At 39.8% G+C, this 26,619-nt stretch overlaps 1 protein-coding gene across 2 annotated transcripts in view; it reads right to left on the bottom strand.

Moving 5' to 3' along the window:
* The window catches only part of TSPAN9 (tetraspanin 9), a 168,127-nt gene that overhangs the window by 103,271 nt on the left and 38,237 nt on the right, over window positions 1-26,619 (bottom strand). Inside the window, exon 3 of one of the 2 annotated variants that reach the window (XM_085067569.1) lies at window positions 23,985-24,133. The exons of the other annotated variant lie outside the window; for it this stretch is intronic. Coding sequence (XP_084923695.1) covers window positions 23,985-24,069 — 85 coding nt within the window. The 5' untranslated portion in view covers window positions 24,070-24,133. The remainder of the gene's footprint in view (window positions 1-23,984; window positions 24,134-26,619) is intronic. 2 annotated transcript variants of the gene reach the window in all.

The raw sequence follows: 26,619 nt of genomic DNA, 5'->3' as shown, positions 1-26,619 counted from the left end.
CTCTCATCTATTCTGCATGAGATACAAGAAAGGGTGTAATAATGAAAACAAGGTAACCCTCTTACTATAATCCAGCAGGTTTATGTAACGGTGCTGCTATTCATGAGCTTTGTGATTGGTGTCAGTTCTTATTACAAGGGTGTGAGAGATTTAAAATGACAAAAGAGGAAAGGAAAGGGGGGAAAAAAGCAGTTTGACGTGACCCTGCCTGTCAAGCCACAAAAAACCATCCAGCAGTTCAATTCCCTGACTTACAGTAGGAGCTACTTAACTTTTTACAGTATATTAATAACAAGCTTTTGTAAAGGCAGATGTATAACAGCAAAACATAATTTTATGACCTTATCTGCATTATGGAGGACTCATTTACACTTGGAGAGAATGCTGTGTGCTAGCTGCAATACCAGGCATTCAGAGCCTAATATGGGGTGTAAAGAATGGATGCAAGCATGTTTGACTCTTTCCCAAAAGCCAAGCCCACATTCACTTCAGTTTTGAAAACGTTTAATTGTACCATCAGTGTCTCTCAGAGATGAGAAAACCAAGATAGATACCCTTGATCAGGAGTCAGAAACGAAGAACATTCCAAAAATTCCTCATAGACGCATATGAAAGGCCAAAAAAAAAACCCAAAAAAACCCCCACAAAGACTATTCGTGTCATTCAATCTGCTCTGATCTACTTAGGTGTGTCACAAGTATGCAGTAGCTATTGTATGAAACATCAATTGGCCTTTAGAAGCTGCACTTCATAAATTCATCACAGGCAGCTATTTCCCATTTACAAATTAATTGGGATGCTGGCATTTTATTTCCGAAGCAACCAACATGATGTTTCACGCTATGCTCTGCAGACTGATTCAGGGGAATCTATCAAAAATACATGGCCATAAACGCTTAGCAAATGGTCTGCATCCAGATGGGTTTTTAAACAACATGAACGAAACTAAAGGCTTGCAAAATGCAATATCATGTACAGGTAGACAGTGATCGTCTTGGTCCAAATATGCCTTGTAGGAGTCAAATTTGATGCCCATTAGCAACAATATGCAAATGATCTTTCTCTCTTCTCTCCTAAATTTCCAAGTCTAGAGTAATTTTAAATCTAAATTAATATACTCAAAAGGTGTTCCAGACTTCTTTCCTTCAGGAGAAGACGCTAACAGTAAATATGCAATAATACAATCCATTGGTATTATCTTGTTTGCTTTTGTTGCTGCTTTAACTCCATAATTCTAGTGTCTACAAAATAGATACATGCAGGTTTGAACATCAATTCCCTTAATATGAAAGATACTTTATTCCCTGGATTTTATCCAGCTTACAGGTTCTTCTGTGTGATTATTCTCATATTTCTTATGTTGCAATAGTCCCTTTCCAGCCAAACATTTGCCCAGAAGTAACAGAAAATTCTCTCAAGCCACCCAGACACTTTTCAGAAGAGTTTTATGAACTCATCATCTTATTCCATGTCTGAAACACAACTTTTCTAAATTGACCATATCTCACTCCTCTCCTCCCCCACTTCTGTGCCAATGATTTTATTACAGGCCTATCTTGTAGAGTACTTAGTGTTTCTATTCAAACAGCAGGGAACCTGTTATATTAAACATTTATCAGTAATGGGGTTACTCCCTTCTACAAGCTGAAGCAAGGTAATTTGGCAGATACAATAGTGAAAAGATTGTGTACGTTTGTCTCTTCCAGAAGAAATAAAGCACTCAAAATACACACAATTCCAACCCAAACCTGACTGCATGAACTGCACTCAGAAATCCCAATTTTCTTTTATTCTGACGACTGATAAATTAAGTCATATCGGTTCCCTGTGTATTTTTTTCTTTTAAATAATCTTGGATGCTTTCTGGCCACACACTGAAAACAAAGTTTCAGGAACTGTAATACAGAAAGGTGAAAAAAAAAAAATAAAAGAGAGAGAGAGAAGAAAAAAATTCTCACTCCCTGAGAGGTGTACCACTGGAAAGGAGGTTTAAAAGAAACAAAAAGCAACAAAAGCTTAATCAACAGAATCAGGACTTACGGATCTCTGAACATAAAAAAGAGCTGATTAGTTGCAAGGAGCAGTTTCTCTTTACAGGGAATCTTTTTTCAAACAGAATGGTATTTTGCACCTGTCCTGTAACTAGATGCAAGGCTTATGTATTATGCTGAAAGGAAAAAAAAAGACTAGGAAAGTGTTTTGATAATTTCGAAGTTCAGTGTCTCCCAAAGAGTGCCTATAGCTGTTCTACAGCACTTTTAGCTCCATTTATATGGATATCTCACTTTTGTCCCTACCTAGTCCATCTCCTGTGCTTATATAGTCTCTATCAAATATCAATGATATCTGAGTCTAAACAACTACATCAATACCAAGCTGTAGGCATGAAGTGAGGAGGGAGGGAATAATGAATTCTTCCCTAAAAATTGTTCCCTAACAAATTGTTCCCAGGCACCAGAGCCTTCAAAATGTCTATCACAGAACTATCTTCATGCATTTTAATCATCCTTCATATTAAGGATCCAGTTATTTTCATTTTAATATAAAGAACAAATGCTCAGAAGCCAAATAATCTGAAACAGATTTCTACAGTGTCCTGCATTATGAAGCACTGAAAAGAAAACCCTCAGACTACTGAAGGCCTGACATGGCAGACTGCTACAAAGTTCTGTTAACCAGATTCCCTCTCAGATTTCACAGGCTGGTCACCAGTAGCTCTTACACATAATCTGTAAACCACATTTGTAAAGCAACCAGGGACCCTTCAAAATGAAAAAATAGATACACATTATTGACACACATCTCTCAATACTGGGAAAATTTAAAGCATTGACCTCTATTACAGAAGGGAAAAGGTATGTGTTCAGGGACATAATTCCAAATTAACATACCCTCAAGAGATGCTATACGCTGTTTTGAAATAAAACTTCCACCTCATAAAATGTTAATATCAGGGCTTTAGGCAGACATGAAGGTCAGGACAGATGTGCTGCCTAACATGTAAAAGACTCTCACTTTCCAGAAGGCCAGTAAATGCCTTTCAGTAACTAAAAAGCAGTTACAGAAGATGGTGGTACTCTGTTCACAACCATGCACGTTGGCAGGTCAAGCAATAGAAAGAAGTCGCTCAGGGGAGAAGTTGACCTGGATATAAGTGAGGAAAAAATTCAGTGGGAGAACAATTAAACATTGGAACAGACTGCTTAGAGAGATGTTAAAATCTCCCTTACTGGAAATATTCAAGACTCAGCTTGACAAGGGCCTGCATAACCTGAACTGGAGCCCTGCTTTCAACAGAAGGTTAGACCACATGCTCTCCAGCATCTCCTTTCATCCTAGTCTTTGCTGAGATTCTAACATTTTGTTCCAAGACCCGAAACTCAGACTGTAAAAGACTGACACTGAACTCCTTGGAGTAGCAGTGACTTGAAGTACAGTTACATGCACTGAAAAACTGGCAAACTGAAATTGCTATCACACTGATGAGAAGGGGGAAAAAGAGATGTTTCTTCTCAGTAGCTAAATTTGACAAATTAGGAGCATCATCATCCTATCAATTGAGTATCTGAAGATCATAAAGCCTGTCTGATCTGTGTGACTTAATTTGGTAGTTATCCTTTCTAATCTGTTAACTACTGTCTTCTTTTAACAGCAGAAATTTCTTCTTTAACAGAAAAAACAACACAACAAATTCCAGTTTTTCCCATCACCATGCCCTGCTTTTTTCTTTCCTACTGGAGTGTGAAATCCATACAAGAGTGCATTTGTCAGAATGAAGGACCTTCCCCAAGGAAAGGAATGTAATTCATTTGCAAAAAGCAGGATTAGTAATTATTTAAAGGCAATCCATCTGCCCCTAGAGATGTACCGGCTGCACAGATGAAGGCTGGTTTAATCTCTTCAAGAGTAAATTTCTGAAACATCCCAAATGAAACTATTTACACGGGAGAAGATTGATCCTTGAGCACAGAGATGGTAGAGTTTCTTTTGGTGCTGCCACTATCATGACCATGGAAAGCTATTTAAGGGCTTTGACCTAACAAGCTGATACAGTTTTAGATGCATCCATCTAAACTAAAAAAAATAACAAAAAGCAAAATGGTGCCACATCTGGCCATATACTCCAATAACTGCTTTACTGTTAGAGCTTTCAACAGTTATGGACAGTCTTGTTGTGGGGCTGAGACCCCCTAGGTGTTTCATTCTGCATTAGACATACATAGTGCATTATTTTCCCTGGGTTTTTAAAGGATTTTTAGTCATATTTTCTCTAACCTTTCGGAAATGAACTGTTCTAATGGCAAACATTAGCATATGGAAACATTTCCTTGCAGTGTTTTGTTTTCTTTACTGTGTTATATCACAAGAAGCATAATATATAAAGAAAGCAAACAAATATGGTTTTGATCCTTGGGTGCTAATAATGCTAAAGAGATGTTTTGATGGAACTGCTGAAAGAGCTGAAATATTTTTAACTTCCCTACTTCCAGTGCTCATGTGACTATGAAACACAATTAATTTTGATGATAAAGTTAGAGAATCCTAGGCACATACTTCTGAAGTGTTGTACATTCCTTTCATTCTTAGAGCATCTAAAGGATTTTTATACCCTGACATGATTTATCTTTTTGAGGCTAATCTGGGTAGCCATGCAGGTTGACGACCGAGTTTCTTCCCATAGCAAGTGACCATATTCTATGTTAAAGTAGATTTGTCTGCTGTAATTCCAAGGAAAAAGCTTGCTACAATCCAAAAGAAAAACTCATTATACACTTCCTATAGATTTAAAAAGTAATAAGCAATTATTCTGTTCCTAACAGGATCAGATGTCCTTGAGATTTTTAGAAGTCTCATTTCAGCATGTCAGTACAGATAAGTACACACGTAAGGCTGCTACAAGAGTTCAAGGGGATGAACATACAGAAAATTGGCTGAATTTTCTTTTTAAGCTCTAAAAAAATTAGGGTCACTGATAAATCTAAGTCATTTAGTGGTCAATTCTATTTTATTCTGGTGGCCTCTCTATCTCCATACTTAATATAAAATAATTCTCCCTCTTAGCTATAAATGAAGTTGCAACATGGCAACAGTAACAGATCCTGGCAACTCTTTCTTCCCCAAATCATGCAAATTATTCTCTGGATTTCTAAGGAGATAAGATTTATGCATCCAGACTGTCTTGAGTGAATCCTGAGGGAAGGGAGCAGGCAGGGTGCTGTACAGGTCCTGGAAACCCAAGCCAACACTCAGCAGCATGTGTTTGGAGTATCAATAGCAGCAAGGCAGAGCAGTGTGTGAGGCTGACGCAGAGCCTGCATGGGGAACAGGCACACACACAGCTAGGTTCACATTCTGGACACTGTGCTTTTACCTTGCACAGCCCTGCCACAGGGGCAGAGGGGGGATCCTGGAGTGTGGGCAGGCTGGAAGGTGAGGGAGGGAGAGGTCTGTGATGAGCTCAACCACCCAAAAGAAAATCAGAACTCATTCACTCTGCTCCTGGCAGAAATTTAAATGGTAACAGACAGAACTGGAGCTGGGCAGTCACACCTTCACCTCTAATATGTGTGGAGTAGCCTCAAGCACACATCACAAGAGCAGCAGAATGTGGATTTCTGCAGTGTACTCTGCCCTTCAAGCCCCACGGCCTGGGCAGGGGTTTTTAGTGGCCCTGCAGAGTGGCAGGAGCAAGGCCAAGTGCCCTGCTCAAAAGGGGTTCTAGGACCATGGCTGCCATTTTTAGTACCATACATTGGCCTCTCTTTTCCATACTTCTCTTCCAGAAGTTCCAGACAGCATACATTCTCCTGATTTACCAGTTCTCCAAGTTTAATCTCATTTTATTTTCTCTTTATGTGTCTAAACCCATCGCCCCCTTATTTTTCTGCTCTGAGGCTCATAATTCCCAGTTTGTTTTCAAAGCTCATTAACAGAATTTTCTCTCTCCCTCTGTCATATCATTAACAGAAATGTTACACAACTCCAGTCTTAACTCCCAACCTACATAGCCATTGCATTACTGCTAATAATCAGCTCCTGTTTATCTTTCACACAACTTTTTCTTCCTACCCAAGCGAATTTCAATTAATCTTCATGTTAGAAAGTAAACATGTACCTACTTCCCCCTTGATTCCCTAAAATCATTAATTTTGCAATTCTATCAAAAAAAGCAATTACATTGTCTGGCAAGATTTATTCTTTATGAACTCATGTTGTTATTGCTTACAATTCTGTCACCCTGCAGACTCTAAGTTTGCATCCTCTTTTAATATCAGGCCCATTATTTTACCAGTGGTTATACCTTCAGGACAGTAATTGCTAAGAAAAACCTTGGCTTTCTTTTGAAGGTCAACATTGTAGTTTCTAGTCCTCACTCATAGTGACACTTCATTTTAGCTACTATCTCACAGAAACAATAATCACACAATAGTGGCACAGCAAGAAGGCTCACCAAACACAAACTATTTAAACTCAGGGGTAAGAAAGTAAGAAAGAAAAATCAACTTTTTTTTTCCCCCCCACATATTCCCTTTGTCACGCTTTAAAAGAAATGTTAACGTCAGCCTTCTGCTACAAGCAAACACTCATTGATACTGTTTGGACTTGCAGAATGATGCAGGGTAAAAGGGACCCCTTGAGATCACCTGGTTCAACCCCATGGTCAAAGCAGGGCAAGCTTCAAAGCTGTATCATATTACTTAAGACCTTGTCCAGCTGAATTTGGAGAACTTCCAAGGTTGGTGATTCCACAGCTTCCTACAGCAACCTCTTCCCACAGCAGCACTCCCAGGAAAAACGTTTTTTCCCACCTCCATTTGGGACTTACTGAGGCACCAACCATGATCACTGCCTCTTGTCCTTCCTATGCATTTCTGAGAAGAACCTCAATACCTGTCTTCCCTACCACACTCCCTAAGTAAAGTAATGCTGTGTAAACCACCCTTTAGGCTAAATCAATCCAGCTACCTACATCTTGTAAATACTAGGTGCTCCAGACCCTTTGGAATCTCCTGGTGGCCCTTTGCTGGATTTGCTAGCAAGCATCTCCCTGGGCACAACATTCTCAATGAGACCTCACAAGTACTGAGCATCAAGAAACAGGGATAATCATTTCCCCACTGCTACCATAAGGCATCTGACTGCATTTTCTCAGTCTCAATTTTCCAGGTTTTTTCACAGCGGTAAATTTTAATATAGACTGTCTTTGCACTCTATGCAGAGGATTTCTAATCACACTGAAAATTCAACCTTTGAACTGATGCATTCAGTGAAGCTGGTGTTTAATAAACCAAATTATAAAATTTGCACTTGATCTCTACAAGCCTGTGCATGCTTTTAACCAGTTTCCTGCCATCAACCAATCAACAAATGAGCAGGGTGAAAAGCAGCTTGATAAAGTGGGTAACAGATGGAGGAGAAGACATTTGACCAAAGTCTTGTCTGTTCCCCAGTGTTAGAGAATTGTCAGCAGGGGAGTTGCAGACAGGATCATCAGCATCCAGTGAGGCAAACGTGACTTGCAAGTCTCAAAGATGGAAACATCTGCCAAGCAGAGTGACAGAAGGAAGGGCTGCAATAAACAGGCCAGGGGGGAGGATAAAGATTGGGATCACGCCTAGAATATCCTAGAAATGCAAATACCTAGAACAGGACAAAAACCAATGGTGTAAGGTGCTAACACTGTTGTTATGTCTGAGGGAAAGAGGGAGAAAAAGGCAGGGCAGACATCAGCAAGCAGCTGTAGCAGTTCAATCAGTTCAGAAAGTTCATATTTTACTAAGCCAGGAAGTGGTAAAAATACACAAAACTGGAAGATCTCATATGCATCCCTAGAGCCCAGCAAGATCAAGCTTTACCCTAGCTGAACTTTTAAACATTTTCACTGCTGCTGTTGATATTTAAATTAGGAAAGAGATTTCTTAATATGGGACATATCACAGGGAACATGGAAGGCGGAGAACAGAAATGAGAGTGGAGAACAGAAATGAGTGAACATGGTCTGGTTTTTCACATGTGCACTCCATCACAAACCAAAGAAAAACAAGGTTAATGCTCTCCTGGTACATGAGATAGACCAATGGCTCCAGTGGCCACAAAAAATAATAAATAAAAGGGCAATGCTGGCCAGGAGACCATAAAGGGACATAGCATTGTACAGATATTTTGCTTTTCAATTTCAGTTCAGGGATTTGTCTTAAGATGTATCTATCAGCCTCTGCTTTCTATTCTGCTTTAATAGCAATGTCCTGATGAACACTGAGTAGTTCTGTTATAGTTCAGGAGTAACATGGACTAATTTAACTCAGGATATTTATTGCATTCATCTAGAGGCTTAATAGAGAAGCTGAAAAAACAAACAGTAAGAAAATAGGATGGCTTAAAAAAATGTCTCTTTGCAAACATCTGAGGGCTATTATGAAACAAAGGTCTATATGCTACACATATTAAGAGTTAAAGAAGTCCAAATAATTCTGGAAAAACTGGAATAATTCTGGAAAAAATGCAAGGAACATTTCTGTGCCAAACTTCACGTGATGTGTCATTGATTGTTTTACATTCCAGCTTCACAGTTCAGGATCACCAGGTGAGTCACAGTGTCAGTGGACGACACAAAATCCACTAGAAGTTATTTTTAGATAAGTACACTTTTATCACTTTTCAGCATTTGTAACAGCATTCTGCACTGTCAGCAGAACCAGCTGTGTATTTCTCTGCAGACTGCATTCATAATTAGATTAGCCAAGCCATTTTATTAGGATGGAGTTCAGGCATCCAACCTAGAGTTTAGGCATCCTGTGTCTTGGAAAAGTTTAGTGGGGACAGACCAATGCTCTTATTCAACAGCAAGATGTCGGAGATGGAGAAAGGCCAATGAGAAGTGCCAGAAGAAGACTAAGATATGTAATGCAAGCCTAGTCCTGTTGCCTACACTGGCAAACCTCTGAGAATATTGTGTTAATACTCATTTGTGTAAAAGATACCAAATTATTTGCGAGCAACTTTGTTCTCAAATGTTCAACACCAAAAAAATAAACATACACACCAAACCAGTGCCATTTTCACCCCTTCTCCCATCACCAATATTTAAATCTCAGATTTCCAGCTACTCAGTTGGAAAGCGTAACTAGAACTTGCTAAGACAGGCCAAATTTGCCCATGAGGCCTGCAAAACCCCTCCTGTGGCTTGTGCTATGATCCCTGGCCCCGGCTCTACTTGCTGGCACTTAGACTCAATGCATCCACAGGGAAAAGTGAGCACCTCCCCACAGAAACAGTCAGAAATAGAAGTCAGCAAGAACACGAAATTAACTGTAGTGACTAAACACAGGGTATGGCCAGGGAATGGAATAGAATAGAATAGAATAGAATAGAATAGAATAGAATAGAATAGAATATTTCAGTCAGAAGAGACCCATGGCAATCACCTAATCCTGACCACTTCGGGGCTGACCGAAAGTTAAAGCATGTTATTACGGGCGTTCCCCAAATGCCCCTTAAACACTGACAAGTTTAGGATATCAGCCCTCTCTCTAGAAAGCCTGTTCCAGTGTCTGACTACCCTCTTGGGGAAGAAATGCTTCCTAATGTCAAGCCTAATGCAGTTTTTAACACATAACCTTACAGTATCCTCTGAAATTTGGCATGAATTAATTCAAGGATGCACTGTGCTCAACCATCGCACTTACTTCTCCCACTGAATCAATCAAGGGAAACAGGGGCAGGGCACACAAGTTATCATTAACATCCTGCAACTTGATAAAAACAGTCTAAGTCTCTTGTAAAACACAGACTTTAAAATTTAGAACTTGCTCGTAAAAAATTCCTATCACACCCTACACTGAAGTTATGGTGTATATATATATATATATATACACATATATATTACATATAAATGAATAACATTACATATGAATGAAAGTATTTTTCTGCCTGCTGCCAGCAGGGACACTAAAGAAATAAATGTACAACCCCAAAATTACTTTTCCCAGTGATTTGTTCCCTATGAGATATAGTTTGGAACTATGCACTCTTCAGTGAAGCACTGCATTATCAACACACTTTCCCATGCTTTTAGAAGGACTTGCTACCAAATTTCAAAGACCAAGTCAAATCAAGTATTTTCAATTCCTCCCTGCCTTTTGTGGATTTTTTATTTGGTGATGGGTGTTGCACTTAATATGATCACAGAATGGTTTTGGGTTGGAAGGGGCATTAAAGAACATCAGGTTCACCCCTCTACCATGGGCAGAGACACCTTCTGCTAGAGCAGGTTGCTCAGACCTCCATCTAACCTGGCCTCAAACACTTCCAGGAATGGGGCATCTGCAGCTTCTCTGGGCAACCTGTGCCACTGCCTCATCATCCTCACAGTAAATAATTTCTTCCTAATATCTAATCTAAACCTACCATCTTGTAGCACTTTGGAAAAGAAAGAGGGGAAGATGACCTCCTACATATCAAGAACAAGATGAAAGAGAATTGGGCTTGCAAGAGAAAAGGCCTAAGGCAAAGGAAGAAGAACCACTTTGGAAATCAGATACAAACACTATAAGCTGCATAGCAGAGTAACTGGAGGAGACTTAGCACAGGGAGGTACACTCAAGAACAAGAATCACAGGGACTGAGCAGAGTATAGACTGTGGGTGGAAGATGAGTATTTCTCAACATAATCAGGGTAGACTGGAGAAAACTCTAAGAATCTTATTTTAAGATACCACTCTGTGCCAGCTTTCAAATAAGTAGGACCCACACACCGTATCTGTGGAGAACAAGGTGTCTCTGTCCTGTCCTGTACATAGCTATTTATTCAACACCATACTTCCAGTCTCTTTCTAGGTTCCAGGATTTTGGCAACTTAAAGCCATTGCAAATCCAAAGTCCTGAGTTCCTCTGGTCTTCCTCACTTCCCCTGCAGCACCCCACCCTTCCAGGGTGCTGGTATTTGTATCTATTCCATGAGACACGTCAAGAAACTGAGTTGACCACTAACTATCCCTGTGAAAAAAAGCACCAGGGCAGCTCCAAAAAGGTACTAGCACACAGAGGAAAGCATGCTCAGGCAAAAAGGAGAACAGGGCTGGATCACAGCAATCCCAATTTGAGGTCAGTTTCAAAAGCTGTGCAACCACAACCTAAATGTGTCGATTCTGGAAGATGCACTTCCTGGATATTTTTGTGTCGCAGGACACTGCCTATTATCCCATTTCGTGGGTAGCAAAGAGTTGTCAAGTAAATCGCCAGAGCTCTCACAGGAAATTCTGGCAGGAGCAGGAAGCTGAATTTAGGTTTGTCATGATTCAAGGAGAGCCTCCTCCAACAAATGGACTCTGTCACTTGAAGCTGTCTCTACAGCAAAGAGCTGGAATGCTAAGAGACAAAGGAAATGCTATTTTAAAGACTGGAAGCAGATACCCATGTGAGAAAAGTGACTTTCCCAAAGTCAGTTGTAGTTGTTGACTGAACCACAGGCAAAAATTAATTCAGAACTACAGAAATTTGTGTTTACAAGGCAGTCCTTGCCTAATATTATAGAATCCTGAAATCAAGAGTAACCTATTATCCAAAAAAATTAACCCTTTAAGTTTTTGGTTTTTTTAATGAGGAAGAAAACAACAGTTCAACAGGCAGCTGATGATTATTAGAACACATTCTGAGCAATATTTCAGTTTTGCTGCTTGGATCTTGAGGAGACATATTTTGGCAAAATCAAAAGCAGAACTTGCTGAATAATTTCCTATTAAGGGCACAGAGGAGAATAAAGCGACTAGAAGTGCTTATGCATTAAGTCTCTCTATGCCTCATAAGGTATTTAGGATTTTTCTATGTCTATATCTAATACAAAAAAAGATGGGTTCTGTTATTTAATTTAAATAGAAATAATAGTCCAGTGAAGTTATCTCACAACCAACAGACGCTCTGAACTTCCACCTCTTAGAACCCTAACTGCTTTTCCATTCTCCCTGTCACCTTTCTCAGCTTCTGATGATTCCCGTGCTGCTCCATCTATGGTAGCGGAGACAGTGCTTCACCAGAGGCCTTAGATGCTAAAGGGTATAAGGAAGCAGGCTATGCAAAAAGTATCTATTTCCAGCACAGGAATGTGGCCTGTAACTATCCCATGACAGGGAGCTCAGCTCAAATAGAAAGTGTAAGCCCAAGCATATCAAAGCACCAGGAGCACTGCATCCTGAGATAGCAGTGGGAAACCGGGGCAGTGGGGGCGGGGAGGAAGGGGAGAGAATGAACAAGCACTTTAGTCTAAAAGAGGAAAAGAAACACTAAGGCAGGTCCTGAAATTTTATAAGGGAGTCTGGAAGGCACCTTACAGCCTTAGACTGAAAGACACAGCATATAAAATATCAGAAAAAAAGGTCACAGAGAAAACTAATTAAACAAAAAAAAGCTACAGTGGAGAATGTCCATTAATTCTTCAAGATGGAAGAGGAAGTAGCATTAAAGCTCCTGCTTTAGCCTCTGATTCTTAAGAGATCCCAGAGCTGAACAGCCTTACTTTCAGTATGCAAAGGCAATCAGCACTCTACAGCTTTCACGTAGAGAACTTATCTCAATACACATCCACAGGAATTACAGATTTTGAGCTGATCACACTTTACAGAATCTATTTTTGTATGTAGCCCTCCTGCAAAACTAAAATGAAGCAAAACAAGCCCTGCATAGTCAAGTGCATAACTGTTTTGAAGGTCACATCCTTGAATGAGTTATGAACATTCAGGCTATACATACATCATAGGAATACTGATACATCTTCACCCCAGTTCTCCCACTCTACTGACAAGAGAATTGCAGCTTTCCATTTCCATCTCCATAAAATGGGAATCATGCTGCCCATGCTGTAAGAACCTGTTGTTCTCATTATTTGACATGATCTTTTGCATTTGAAGCCTAGAGAGGTCAGCTCTGATCAGAAGAGGGTATTAGAACATCAACGAAAAACTTTCACTTTCTCCATATGCTCTTTCTCATGTGTGTGCTAGAACACAAGTCCAAGTGAACACCACCATGAAAAATGGGAAGTATTTAAGGAAATAATTCACAGTTAGAGGTTGCTTCCTTTATGGAAGGACCTAAGCATGTAACACTTAAGGATACAGGTCCTGTGAGGGAGAAGGCCAGGAGCAGTGCTCTGAATGTCAAACCAGTCAACTCCTGTCCTTGAAATCCAACATGATCCTTGCATTTACCGCAGAGTTTTTTTGCAATGCATAGCAAAATTCCTCACATAGTCATGTTCCTACTAATCACATTCCTTGGATCTTAGTTGTTTTAATTCGGACCAAGGTTGCTCTGCAGGCAGAATGGCCATGCACTTAAAATTAAGTGGGACCTGCACCATGAAGACAGGCTGTTATTTAACAGTGTTTTGAAAAAATACAGGGTCTAAAACTGGCCAGACAGAAATTAAAAACTTTCTGAACTTCATTGTGTCCAACTCTCATGCATTACAATGGAGAAATGGCAACCCTTCAATTTCCCTCAACCAAGTGCTCTGAAAAATTAGGTCCTAAAATTTTATGAAGCACTCCAATATCACCACAGTAACGTCACTGCAGGCTGTCTTCAGAGCAGAGTTTAAACAGCACACAGTAATTACAGTTGAACAATGAGGAAAAAGCAAAATAGGTGCTCCTCAGCTGTATGGTGCAACACACTCCGCTTGAAGACAATGGCATGGCATGTTAGGAAGCTTAAAAAGTGGCATCACAATGAACCCACATAAGGCAATTGACCAGTCATGCACCTTAATCCCATTGTTCCCCTAACTTTCATAAAGTCAGACTCACAGCCAAGTAAAGCTCAGCCACTCATTTAATACACCCATCTCTCCAAAAGCAGTATCAACATATACAGACATCTGCTCAGCAGGAAGCTGTATCCCAGTTCCAGTTCTGCCAGATGCTTCATGCCACAGTCACAGCTGGGAAACAGTAGAGAGATGGCCTGTAACTGCTTCCCTAGAGACCAGCAGAGGAAAAAAACCCACTACCTCTCACAGTTCTGTGGGAAACATTTCATGTCTGCCAGGCCTCACAAGAATTGCAGGAATACCTACTCACTGTCCAGGGCTGTTCTCTCCATCTAAGTAGCTTGCACAAGGCATGTTCCTAAAAGCCTCCAAGGCTGGAGCCTCTGTACCTTTCTCAGGCAACTTGTACCAAGACTGTCTTTTCCCAGGTGGCACAGTAGCCACTGCAAGCTCTCTTTGCTTTTAGCTTCTTGCCAGTGCTAAACTTCAGCAGCCTCAGCATTACTCTTTCTTTCCTACTTACTATGTAAACCCAGTATAGTTTATTCTTATTACTATATGTGCTCTTAACACCTTGTTATGTGAAAACAAAATTGTAGTGTTTGTGCAAAATCTATTTGTAATCCATTACAGTCCTTTGTGAAACACACACAGTTGTTTTTGGGCCACATAAGTCCAAAGGAATTCAGTCTCCTGGGTCTCTTTCTGCATCAGCACCTCTGCTGACACTGCAAATAGGTACAAGGCAGCAAAACTGCATTTCATGTCCATAGTGAGTCTCAACTCTCTAAGGGCTGGTTGGGAGCTCATTTCTCACAGCCCATCAGAAAGCTATCAGCTGGCAACAGCTTTCAGACCATACCACCTGGGCTGGGTGCAAACCACTGATACGGACATGGAGAAGCTATTACAGATCGTTACATATGTGTCATCTGTCCTCCTGGAATTCTTTCCCTTAACACCATGGCAGGATGGGTTTAAGGGGAAGGTCAAAAGGCAAGCTGCAGTGCTCTACAGCTTGAAGGGTTTAAGAGCAATTCAGAGAACTATCTTTAAGGTTCTCTATGTAGAATCTTCTCTTGTGCAGGGCTGAATCAGAGGCTTTTTCAGAGCCACCAAAATTTATCATTGCTCATAATCAGCATTACTTCCACATCCTTTTCATCACAGCAGTTTCTTACTCCAGCACACGGCCAACAAGATCACATGGGACAGAGTTGAAGCAAGCTTTAAACACACCAATCTTACCACAACATATATTAAAACAGAAAGTTGGTTTATCCCACAGGACCTCATCTAAATGCACACCAGCCTGCTTGCATGAGCTAGGGGTGGGGGAGAGGGGAGAGAGACAGGGAGAGAAATTCCCTGATGGAGAGACCACCCATCCAGTATTCCCTTTCACAGCTGCTCTTGTGCAGAGGCTCCTAAGGTTTATTTCATGATGACAAAGTTTTGGGTTTATTTCAATTTCTTTTTTTTCCAGAAGACAGATAGATGATATTTATGTTTTTAGCTACAGCTTCTTACAAAATGATGTAATACAAATCTCCCCAACCGTCATTTATACCTTGTAACAATGAAAATTAAGTTCCACATTCAGAAACTGTACCAACTGTTGCTGAAAAAACTCCACGTTGACTCCAAGGCTGGGATATCATGGCAATTGTAACTGAGATGGATCAAAGCTGCTTGTCTTTTATGGTCTTCATTTGCAAAGACCGAACATAACCGGATTACTGGTAATGCAGTACAGCTCAGTATAGAAGGACATTAATTTTCTTTGCCTGGAAAAGGCTCTTAGCTTTTTTTCATCTAATTACACCAAAGACCAAGTTAACTCTAAGGCTAAAAGGGAGCAAATGTGAGGAGAAAAACAGGAATAAGCCTTCAGTGGGACTTCAGCTTGGGAAAACAATCCCAGCATGTTCAGAATGAGCAACACCACTTTCACCTCCTCTGATGAAAGTTCACACTGCTCAGCTCTGCGAAAGCATTTGAAACAGGAGGGAGGAAGGGAATCACAGCAGGATTGAGAGGGAATGTGTATTGCCTCTGATGAATGGCACAATGCCCAGGCAGCTGCTGCACAAATGCCAAAAGTGGGACCTTTGTTGCTTCAGCTGGATCCCTCTTGAAGTTTTGAATTACAGGCAGATACCTCACGTTATGGGATTCTGGTGCAGCACGGCAATGCAGAGCCTGCTTGCCACACGTGTCTTTTCCATTCTGAAACTGAAACCCTAATGGGAAACCAGCCTCTCCAAAAGCCTCACAGAGCAGCTAAAAAGTATATTTCAGCACTTTTACACCAGACCTTGCAGGAATTAACATTATCCTGAATCTTTGTTCAACTTCCAAATGCAAAAAGCTGAATTCAGACAGCCACATTTTAAAATCAAAGCCTGAAAAAGCAAAGGTGTGCACAGTAACGGAAGGAAAACGAATTCTTTAAAATTCTGTGAACAACTTGGCAGGTGGTTGCTGCATTTTAAATGACAGACTTGTCATTTTCCAGATCGTAGGTAAAAGAATGAATCATAGAATCACAGACTATCTTGAGCTGGAAGAGACCCATAAGGATTATCAAGTCCAACTCCCTTCTCCTCACAGGACTGCCTAAAGCTAGGCTGTATCACTAAGAGCATTGGCCTGATGCTCCTTAGCTCTGACAGGTCTGATGCTGTGACCACTTCTCTGGGGAGCCTGTGCAGTGACTAACCATCCTCTCACCAAAGAAACCTTTCATAATGTCCAAGCTGAATTTCCCCTGATGTAGATCCATTCCATTTCATTGTGTCCTGTCACTGGTGACCAGAGAGAGGACCAGGATTGTCCCATCCCAGGTGGAGAATGTGACACTTGGCCTTGCTGCATTTCATGTGGTTGGTGACTGTCCAGCTCTCGAGGCTATCCAGATCTCTCTGCAAGGTGTTTCTGCCCTTGAGGGTGTCCTATGAACTTGTCTAGCTGTGTGCTAGACAGTTTATCCAGAAGGACACTGAGAGACAGTACCAAAACCTTTGCTAAAACTAAAAAAACCAACCAAACAAAAAAAAACAACCAAAAAATACAACAACACCAAAAACCACACCACAAAAATACTTGCTTGGGTCAACTAGTTGAGTGACCTTGTCATAAAAGGAAGTTAAGTTGGTTAAGCAGGACTTTCTCCATGTAAACCCATGCTGGTTATGAACTGCCTCATCTCTCAATGCTTTAAGTAAATCAGATATATCTGCAACTTTAAGGTATATTTTTACCTCAAATGAAACTACTAAAAATTACAAGTTATGACAACTTCTAAGATCTAAAAATTGTTAAGCTATTAAAATATTTTTAATTAGATAGACATATTCAAGTATTCCAGGTTTGCTGTTAAATAAAGTGTAGACTAGAACTGAGTAATATCACCTTTGACAGCAGCAATATTTTGTGAGAAGCTACTGTTCTCACTGCTGCTTAAACAACTAGTTCTGTTTCATCACCACCTGTGCTGGTTTTGGCTGGGGTACAGTTAATTTTCTTCACAGTAGCTGGTGTGGGGCTGGTATGGGATTTGTGCTGGAAACAGTGCTGATAACACAGACTTTTTGTTGTTGGTTGGTTTTTTTTACTTGCTAAGCAGTGCTTGCACAGCATTAAGGCTTTTCCTACTCCTCACCTCACTCCACCAGCGAGGAGGCTGTGGGTGCACAAGAAGTTGTGAGGGGACACAGCTGTGACAGCTGACCCCAAGTGACCCAAGGGATCTCCCACACCATATGGTGTCGTGCTTAGTATGTAGAGCTCAGGGAAGAAGAAAGAAGAGGGGAATATTCAGAGTGATGACATTTTTCTTCCCAGGTCCCTGTTACCTGTGATGGAGCGTCACTGTCCTGGGGATGGCTGAAGACCTGCCTGCCCATGGGAAGTGGTGAATGATTCCTTGTTTTGCTTTGCTTGAATGCTCAGATTTTGCTTTCTCTACTGGACTGTCTTTATCTCAGCCCATGAGTTTTCTCTCTTTTACACTTCCCATTCTCTCCCCCATCCCACGGGGAGCAAGCAGCTGCGTGGGAATCTAGCTGATGCTTGGGGATAAACCCCAACAAAACCCCAGATGAAGTTGTAGACTAACAAAAAAAAAAAAAAAAAAAAAGGAAAAAATAGCTTGGTTTCTTCCTAACTAAAAATACCCCAAACCTTGAAACACAGTGATAAGTTCCATTTTCATACTTTAACACAGTGACTAACAAATAAACTTCGACATATTCTTTGACCAAATGCTAATTTTAAATGCAAAGCATGTTTTTAAAAACATTATTCTTTAAGCCTCCAGCACAATTAATGTAGCCTTATATAACCATATAACAAATTTTTATAGTTTTAACTCATTTCCAGATTTCAAACCACATCCAATTTTACATAATCCTAAATTAAATATTACACCAGCTAATAAGTAGTTTTTGAGGTTTTAACATAATGCAAAACACATGGAAATTAAAATTCTTAATCAATGGACCATTCATTATATGATGAGAAGCAGTAAAACCATTTTCCTATTTCCCACTCTCCCAGCCAAAACTACCACCAAAGCTAACACCAAATCTATTTTTCTGCAGAGGATAACAACTAAATTAATGATGAGGAAAAAAGATTAATCCAGATAAGTTCCATTTTATTGAACTTATCATAAAATTGGAAATTTAAAACTGCACTACAAAAAGAAAAAGCATTTTTCTCAACAAGTTTTGGACCTTTGAATGTGTTTAATATAGCAGAATAATAAAGTTTGGTTTTCACTGTATTCAAAAAACAGGCAGTTCTGCTGTGGATTTGTGGTTCTTCCGTCTTTAAAAATTCTCAGTGAATTCAGAAACTGCTTGAGTTACATTAAAATAAAAAAAGACAAAAAAAGATAGGAATCTTCAAGTAGTAATTTATTTAAAAATTAATTTGAAAGCTGTGATGCCACTACTCTCCAATTACTAAAAACATTTTTTTATGTTTAGCCAGATCTGAGTTTCTATTGTTATAAGTGGCAAAAACATGGAAATAATCTTCCAGGCTTTATTTAAGCAGCACAGATGGGAGAAAAAAATTCATTCTCCCTTCTTTAGAGGTCATCCTACTATAGGTCACTTTCTTGCAACTGTCAAGCTTTTTTGAGTTCTTTCACTTCTTTTATCAGAGTTAGAATTAAATTTATCTTAGAAGAATCCAGCACAGTTCCACAAAAGCCTTTAAGTTCACGCACCTCACTTAAATCACCTGAAGACCATATATTTCATGGTAGGTATTGCTGACCAGCAATTTTCTGGAAGGCTGGGAAAACAGAGCACCTGTTATATATCAGTTTATACCAACAGCACTCTGTTCTGGCAGATAAATACTGCCACAGATAAATACTTTGGGTTTACTTAAAAAAAAAAAAAAAAGGGATATTAGAGTGCTCTGAATTGGAAATATGATAAATAAAACCAGAGGATTGATGTGAGGCAAAAAAATATAAAAATTGTTAAGATACAGCTATCACAAACTAGAAAGGTCACCTCAAATATTAAATGTCTGAGCACTTATCAAAAATTTCTAGCATGACTGGGACTTGGATTGTCAGTGTCATGCTGACCTGAAAAGAACTGCTAGAAAATAGCATCAGCTATTTATCTATTATTTGTCTCCCACTGCACTTTTTCCCCATTTCCCATTTCAATGTTGATGGTGAGAGAGAAACATCTGAAGGGGCAACTGCTCGTGATGTAGACTCATCTTGCTAACACTACATTCACTCTTGGGGTCCTTATGTAAGGGAGTTGTATAGGAGGTCAAGAAATGCTACAACAAAACATCCTTACCATCCATCCTTCCCTACACTTCCTCCTCTCCAGCTCCATCGCTTCCACTTGGGCCACCAAACCCAGCCTTAGACCAAAGTGCCACACAGCTGTAGGCTACTAATAGGTAACTAATGAAGATTAGGACCTAACAAGCCACAGCACTGCACAAGGACTGCTGAGTGATGGCTGCTACTTCTCAATTTGTCACATTTGGGCTTGAAATGGGCCATGTCTCAGCATAATTTCTTTGTCCTATCATTGGCTGTCCAAGCTCTTTGGTTTGGTTACCTCTTCAGGCTGTTCTTCACAGCAGATGTAACTTGGTGGGGAATTTATGTTTTTCTTAAGTCTTTTTCTTAGTTTACTCATATTTTTCATCTGGTCTGTCACATAAGGAAAGCCAAGTACTTTGTGGGAAAAGCCAAGCTGTTTGCAAGGCTGTGGACAACAGAACTGACTGTTTCTGTGCCAATAGCCTGTCAAGTCCCTCCCTCCCCTGCAGGCCTCAAACCCTGTGCCTCAGTGAACAGACAAGCTCTCCTACAGTCAACCAGAAGACAGTCTGGATTCCTACAGCACAAACAATGCCACACACACAGAGGAAGCTGGTTTCCAAATATCACATTGTCAAGCAGACAGTCATGGGTTCAACTCGATGGTGTAGGTGCTCACACCCAAGTGCCAACCATCAGGAGGACCACTATAGTACTATGTGCATACACAAGTGATTTTCAACTAGTAATTTTCTACTTCTGAGCAGCACTGTGCCAGAAATAATGATATCGCCACGCCCAGTCAGAGACAATGATTATAAATAATTATAGCAGGTTTAGCAGTGAGTCAGTTCAGATCCAACTGCTGGCCGTGCTCTTGGACAATCAATATGAAAAGTTAACAGCAACAGAGGTCTCACCAAATTTTAACATTGGTATGAACTGTTTCATCGTGCAAGGACACTGTAAAAAAAGGATGTAAAACCAATATAATTCCTCCACAGAGAGCAACTCCCAACTGCAGTGTTATGATCTATGACTTGACAGCACTTCATCATCTTGTGCAGGGTTTTTCTTTCTTTTTTTTTTAATACAGTAGCATAGTTTTATCTTTAACAATAGACTTAAGTAAAATTAAGTCATTCATTTTCTTAAATGGTGCTGCATCATCAGCACCCTATAATTATTTTAGTGTATGAATGCAATAGTTGAGAATAAAAGTCTTAAATTTATGCAATCTTACAGCACCTTTGGCATAAATCATATGCTCCCAGACATTTTGCATGATAATTTGGCCTGTACAAAGCCTGCCAGCTCTTGAAAATGCCTTGTATTATAGACTACCCAACAGAAGATTTGCTACATTTAATATACTCCTATCAGCCAGCACAGTGCATTTAAATTCAATATAAATTATCAGAATAATAAAATAAGTTCCAATTAAGTCCAAGGAGCCAGCCAACCAGAGCAAAAAGATCTTACCTTAAAACAGCTCGTGCTTGTAGTTCTTATGACTGTGTCATTCTTGCATATAATTGCCTATCTGCTATAGGAGAGTGTACAGTTACAACACGTTCCCCTGTACATATACATAGAGCTGACTAACCTTCAGGCAAGACTATTGAGACCAGAAAACCTAAAGACCCTCAAATTCATGAGGTATTCATAAGAAGACCATGACTCTCCATGCTCAGGGCTTCCATCAGTTACAGGTACCCCAGCTTTTCAATGGAGAACATTCCACTCTCAAGAGCTGAGCAATGTGGTAAAGCTTCCATCCAGCTCAGGCACCCAGCTGTGGGCAAAGAGGAGACTCGTCACATGCTCAGAGCACAGATAATGCACAGCTTCCTACACTCATGCTCCAACCACACTCCTGACACAAGCCAGAATGCTGCCACACTGCAGTTGAAAGCTGGAGCAACACAGTTCTCTCAAACCAAGGCATTGTTTAATCTTATTTAACCCATTTTGTTCTTGCCCCAGCACAGTGCTGTAGAAGGTCCTCACCAGTTTGCTGACCAGCTCCCACAGCAATCCTTAGAAGGATTGAAAAGTCAAAAAAGACAGCACATATTCAAGATAATGTCCCAGATGAATGTGAACTACCTAGCACTTCTCAGATGTTCTACCAAGTTTTTGGAAATGGATAGCAAATAGATGATTTGGGGTTTTTTTGAGAGAAAATGTCAAAAGAACTCTTCAGAAAAACATAGAAACCTCACATCCCAAGTGCAACAAGGACTGGCGATGGTCCAAACAAAAAGCACTGACTAACTTTTGAAATTTTTCTGCTTTAAAGTTCTGAAATTCACACTTAAGGGTAATTTGTAAAACTGTCAATTACCCATAATCTTGTTACAAAATATTTTAATATAAAAAAGGGGAAAATATATTCAGTTCTTTATTTTGTAAGTGCAAACATTCAAAAATATTGGCCTAAACATAGCTCTATTGACAGAGTTCATTACTGCATCTATTTTGAACCAAAAGAAACTACAAAGAGTGGTTTTGGGGATGAGACAAAAAAATAGAAATGAGACTAAATAGATTTGTCCAATTGTCTCGAAGGGGAAGAAAGTTTTAAATTCAATGTTAAGGTTACAAGTAGCTTTTATATTCAGTAACATCTTTGCAATTTTTTTCCTATTTAACATGGACTCCTTGTTCTTGATACAATAAATATAATTTTTGATACTAGCTTTTGTGGTTGAAAACTTTAGAATTGGGTGGGGGAAAAGGCTTTTGGGAGAGATTCAAGCACGAAACCTTAATAGAACCAATGACTCATGCAGGAAACAAAGGAAGAAACTAGTGTTATAATAATCCTACTTTAAGGTTAAAACCTATAAATAAAAATCTCCCTTAATATATGTAAGGATAAAGTGATACTATGTAGCTTTAAAACAAGGTAGGAAAAGCACATTTCAACATATGCTCCTTTACCCAAATGGCACTGATCCATCATCATACTCTCAGTTGGTTATTCTTGGAGATATACTAACACTCAAAAAAAAAAAAAAAAAGAAAAAGAAAGAAGGCACTAAAGTTCCTGAGAGTGACAGGAAACCCAGCAGAGTAAGAAATTTTAGACAGAATTATTTACAGATATTTTCCTGTGAGAAAAGAATGGTAAGAATGTAGCTTGAACATTAACAAATCCACTAAAACATCAGTCTGCCTGGTGGAGTCAGCAGATTTGGAGGGGGATTCAGTGGGGCTGGAAATTCAAACTTTAGCTTGTAATCAGAAAAATCCTACTTTAGAAATTTGAACCAGCAGCTAGAAACATGTAATATAATATAGAGCTCTCCTAAAATGGTACCCAGCTAGAGGGACCTTATACTATGTGAAGGCTGTGACTATTTAGCTTAAAAAAAAAAAAAAAGTCAATGACACTGAAGCTCTTTATTATTCTGCAGGGACCTATTTGTGAGTGACATGGACAATATCTGAAAATCTGCATTTCCTTCCTTTTCTTTCCTTGGGAAAGGTGCTGCAGATTGTGTGTGCAATTCCTCCATTAGGATGCTGACAGGGCAGAAGTCTAACTGAAATAAATTTCCAACTGCAATAGTCTGTTCTATTCTAAATACACGCTTAGGGAAAATAAATTAGACCAAGTGAATTTTAAAATAACATCATTCAAAATGTTTATTCAGGTTGTTTATGAAGCATTTATGCAGAATGCTTGGGTAACAGTTTAAATTAACTAGTCATTAATGTTTTATTCTCAAGTAGGAAGGCACCTGGCAGTGTGGGGATCTACAGGAATTCCAGCCTATAATCCTGCAAACGGCCAAGAATTTTGTTTGTCAGCTTTAGAAATGAGAAGCTCAATACAATGCAGGAAGCCCAGAACTAATTGCTTCCCTGTTGCTTTAGCATAGCAGAGACATGCAAGACCTGTTTCATGTTATTATCCCAAGACACCTCCACATGCCTCAGGAACATCACTATGTAGTCCTGATTTTCTGGAGTACCAGCAGTTTTTCAGAGACCACTGACAAATACAGCACACCATACAGCAACTGCTATGTGGTTCAGCCAAGGAGCAGCTCACATGTAAGTCAGTTTAGGCTTCTGGGATGAAAAAAAAATTATTTATTAAACAAGCAAATAAATAATGAAGATGAAGGAAGAGATTTGGTTATTATTAAGGAATATTTATTTGGCAGGAGAAAGGAGAGATGACTTGATGAGACTTGTAAGAGATAATTCCATTAAAAACATGGTTAGCAGAATGAACCAGTTAAGTCCACATCCCCAAAGCAAGCTGGCAATAAGTTTTCAACACCTGTTTTCAGACCAGGGCTTGCAGAGTTTAAACACGTTGTTTAAAGTGATCTCCCCAGAACCTCTAGGTCAAGAAACACAAGGTAAAAATGCACTTTCAGGACAGCTTACTGTGAGCATTAGCCATAGCAGATGCGATTTTCAACCAGCAGCATTCAGCACCAGGTGGAGGAGAGCTGGGCATTCTGTCCTGCATGCAGCATATCAAAGCCACGTGGCCAGCAAGTTGCAGACTGCTGAAGAGAGCAGGTCCCTCCTGACTAGTAAAAGTAAGAAACAGAAAGGTCCATCCAAGATAGTCATGAATCTATATTTATTTACAAAGAAATCACATTTCCTTTAACTCAAAATGTGCTCAGCATTACTGATGTACTGGGAGATAACACCTGCAGCCCCTCAGGGCTTCCTAAAGTCTCATAAGGATTTCCAGCTAGGATCTCTGACTTACAGGATCTAAAGTAAGCATCAAAAGTAGTCATTTGAAGCATTTATTTCAGACTTTTTATTAGCAGGCACTCTCTACTGTAGGACATCCTTCCTGAATAATTAAAACACAGAAAGGTCACATACAGTCCTCATCAGCAGAGAAATCCAAGAGCCCTGAGGTGGAAGAAAACTTTTTCAAGCTTTACACAATGGAGTTAAACTGCATCCAGCAAACACTCTTTCTCCCTAGGCTACCTGGCAATACCCTGCTTTCACTCTGAGCTACAAAAGTAAATGAGAATTTTGTGGAGCTGTATTTGCCACCACCACTGTCCCCCCATGACCAGTTTGCACATGATACAAAACCAGGAGGATTGGCTGATATACCAGATGGCTGTGCCACCATTTACAGGGACCTTGACAGGCTGGAGACATGGGATCACAGGAACCTTGTGAAAAGTGACAAAGGAAAAAGTGACAGTCTTGCACCTGAAGAGGAACAACCCCATGCACCAGGATATGCTGGGGGCAAATAGACTGGAAAGCATCCTAAGCCCATGCATTATACAAAGAACTAACATTGCAAAAGGAGTTGCATCCCCTGACTCTTTACAAAGGATTTAATGAAACAAACATGACAGATAAAAGAAAAATATTTGGAATTGTCAAAGTATTGTGCAAATGCCCTTGACATTTTTTGAGAGGGAAGAATAGAAGATGACAAGTCCAGTCAGAAGTATTTTGCTTTAAACTGTCTTAGACTGCACGAAATAAGGTTGCATTTGCACAACAGAATTCACAATATGCATCCAATGTAGAAATGAGGCAATATGCAATGGCATGATGCTTTCAGCGCTCAGGTGTGCAAATACAAGCTTTGCATCAGTGAGCACAGATGTCCCATGACTTCATTTTATACATCCAAGGTCACATGGTTTATTTTGGCACATGGATACACACATGTGGACTACATGTGCAGGTACATATCAGTTTGGACTTGAAAACCTATTCTGCTCCCTGCAATAAGGTTCTCCTCCCAGTGGTCTAGTAAGTTAAAGCTACAGGCCTTGTAGTCTGAGGAAATAAGACCTCTCTTAAAAAGAACTGGAGGGTAGCAAGGAAACACTGCAATTAGCATCTGTTTTAGGCCATTTTGTGGGAGCAAGATAGAACCAAGCTATGAGTAACTCAGAACTCCAAGCTGACCCCCAAGTCCAAATTAGGATGCCCTGCCAAACCTGCAGGAGTCCATCTAATCATGAAGGACTGTAAGGAAAAAGCAGGGACACTACAAAAGGTTTTTTGGGAAGGCAAGGTAAGTGCAAAATGGGTATCAGGCAAAAATGAAAACAGTGAACAGAAAGAAATTCACAAAAGCCATTGATTCAAAATACACACAAACTTAAAAATCAGCTGAAAAAAACCCCCAACAGATATATGGATAAAGTGTATTAGAATGAGCAGTGGTTTCATACCTGAAATCGTTTTTTAGGATAAGCCATCTAATATATGATACAACTGTGACAGTCAGTGAGTGACATGGCACTAAAACTGCCAAAAGGAATAAATATGCTGGCACCCAGTGTTAAATCAAATGCTGATAAGGCTAACTACAGCACAAAGGCATCTGAAAAACAGAGCACAAAAAGGATTAACCACTTTGTGCCAGCAAGTCTGCAAACCTCATCTGTCGATATTTATGCATCTTATGTGTGCCTCTTACTGAGGAATTGACCCTTGCTGCAGTCAAAGGTGTAAGGACTGCTTTGGCTGCAGATCATCTCACAATGATACACATGCAAAGCACAGAAATGACATTCCCCTTAGCACAGAAGGGGCTGTGCTGCTAATGGGAAACGTGGTATTTGGAGACAATGATGAAATTCTAACAGCTGCAGCAGATTGAAGGGTGAAGGGGGAAAAAAAAGAGAGAAAGAGGATAGAGATGGGGGGAAACTGAAGGACTGGAGCCAAACTAACAGCTGGGTAAAAACAGCCTAAGAGAGAGGTATTTTTGGAGTTCCCACATCCTTTTCATCCCTCTTATATTTTACCAGTTACAGCAAAAAAAGTAGTAGTGCATAAATAAACTAATTAGAATTGTTATCATCAACCCTGTCAGGTCATCATTCATCACATCATGAATCTTCTTTATATAAGCACATAAATACGCTGATGATAAGCACTACAGAAAACACCTTAACAGAAAAATAAATGCAAATGTGACCATAAAGCCAAGCATCAATCACTGTCATGTCCTACACAAAGAGGTTTTGCAGCTATGTAATAGTTTAAAATTCTTGAATGAAAGAAAAATTAG

Source organism: Lichenostomus cassidix, chromosome 1, assembly GCF_008360975.1.
Source record: "Lichenostomus cassidix isolate B80296 chromosome 1, HeHo_3.0, whole genome shotgun sequence".
In the NCBI taxonomy this organism is placed as follows: Eukaryota; Metazoa; Chordata; class Aves; order Passeriformes; family Meliphagidae; genus Lichenostomus; species Lichenostomus cassidix.
Note: the sequence above shows the minus strand (reverse complement) of the source record. Positions and strands in the feature narration are given on the sequence as shown.